Source organism: Chlorella variabilis (genome assembly GCF_000147415.1).
Source record: "Chlorella variabilis unplaced genomic scaffold CHLNCscaffold_753, whole genome shotgun sequence".
Classification (NCBI taxonomy): domain Eukaryota; kingdom Viridiplantae; phylum Chlorophyta; class Trebouxiophyceae; order Chlorellales; family Chlorellaceae; genus Chlorella; species Chlorella variabilis.
The window spans coordinates 1-1,025 of NW_005434687.1; the positions used below are offsets into that span (position 1 = coordinate 1).

The window sequence follows — 1,025 nt, forward strand, 5'->3', positions numbered from 1 at the left end:
CACCTCGCCCTCCTCCTCCTCCTCCTCCTCAGCAGCAGCAGCAGCGGTCCGTACTGTCCAGTCGTCGGCGTTGGCCCGGCCGCCGTACAGGCTGCTCGCCGAGGCACCGTGCACAAACGCGTTTTCGTTCACCGCCAGCAACTGGTCGGCCAGGCGCTCCGCGCTGCGGCCGCCCTGCGCGGCGGGGCGGCAGGCGGCGGGCGCGTGGAGGGCGAGGGCATGCGGGTGGGTGGGTGGGGGGTTAGCAGGCCAGCAGGCGCGTGGAGCTAGGAAGGCATGAAAGAAATGGGGAGGAAAGCAGGCCGGCAAGCGTGCCGCGCGAGGCGCGCGCGGCGGCGGCCGGCGGCGGCGGCGGCGGCGCGGGCGCGGGGCCCACCACCACCCACCCTGCGCGCCGCCTCCTGCAGGCCCCCAAAGTCGCCCTGGAACACGCACAGCGCCAGCAGCTCGGCGTGCGCCCCCGCCGCCCCCAGCAGCAGGCGCGCGTCGCCAAAGCGGCCGTACTGCTGGCAGGTGCGGGCCAGGGCCACCATGCGGCCGTACAGCTGGCTGGAGCGGGGGGGAGGCCTGGGTGAGGGGCAGGCAGGGGGCAGGGGCACAGGGGCAAGGGTGCCAGGTCAGCGCTGCAAGGGGGCACGGCAGCAGCAGCAGCAGCGGCAGCTGGCCCCGTTGCCGCCCGAAAGCCCTCTGCCCTCTGCCGCGTGCTCCATGCCCCTCTGCTCGGCGCGGCAGGCAGGGCAGGAGGGTGGGAAGCCAGGGGCAGCAGCCAGGGGGCGAGGGCCGCGGGGCGTGCCGCCACCTGGCGGCTCTCACCCCGGGTGGTAGCCTGACTGCTCCCAGTCGCTCAGCACCAGCGCCAGCAGCGGCTGCCAGTCCCCCGCCGCCGCCCGGAACACCGCCTTGTCTGACGGGCAACATGCCTGATGTCTGGTCAGTAGGCCCGGCCTTTGAGACGTTGGCAGATCTGCAGGTGAGACATTGCAGGATGTTGGCTCCAGTGGGCTCCAGTATTTACTACCCGTGTA

General features: G+C 73.3%; 1 protein-coding gene across 1 annotated transcript; it reads right to left on the reverse strand.

The window, feature by feature from the left end:
- Positions 1–3: 3 nt before the first annotated feature.
- On the reverse strand, positions 4–964 carry CHLNCDRAFT_59523 (expressed protein). The gene is made up of 3 exons (XM_005842492.1): positions 814–964; positions 387–567; positions 4–174 (listed from the first exon to the last, which is right to left on the reverse strand). The coding sequence occupies exons 1-3, from the start codon at positions 916–918 to the stop codon at positions 29–31; spliced, it is 432 nt and encodes a 143-aa protein (XP_005842549.1). The 5' UTR covers positions 919–964; the 3' UTR covers positions 4–28.
- Positions 965–1,025: the final 61 nt, after the last annotated feature.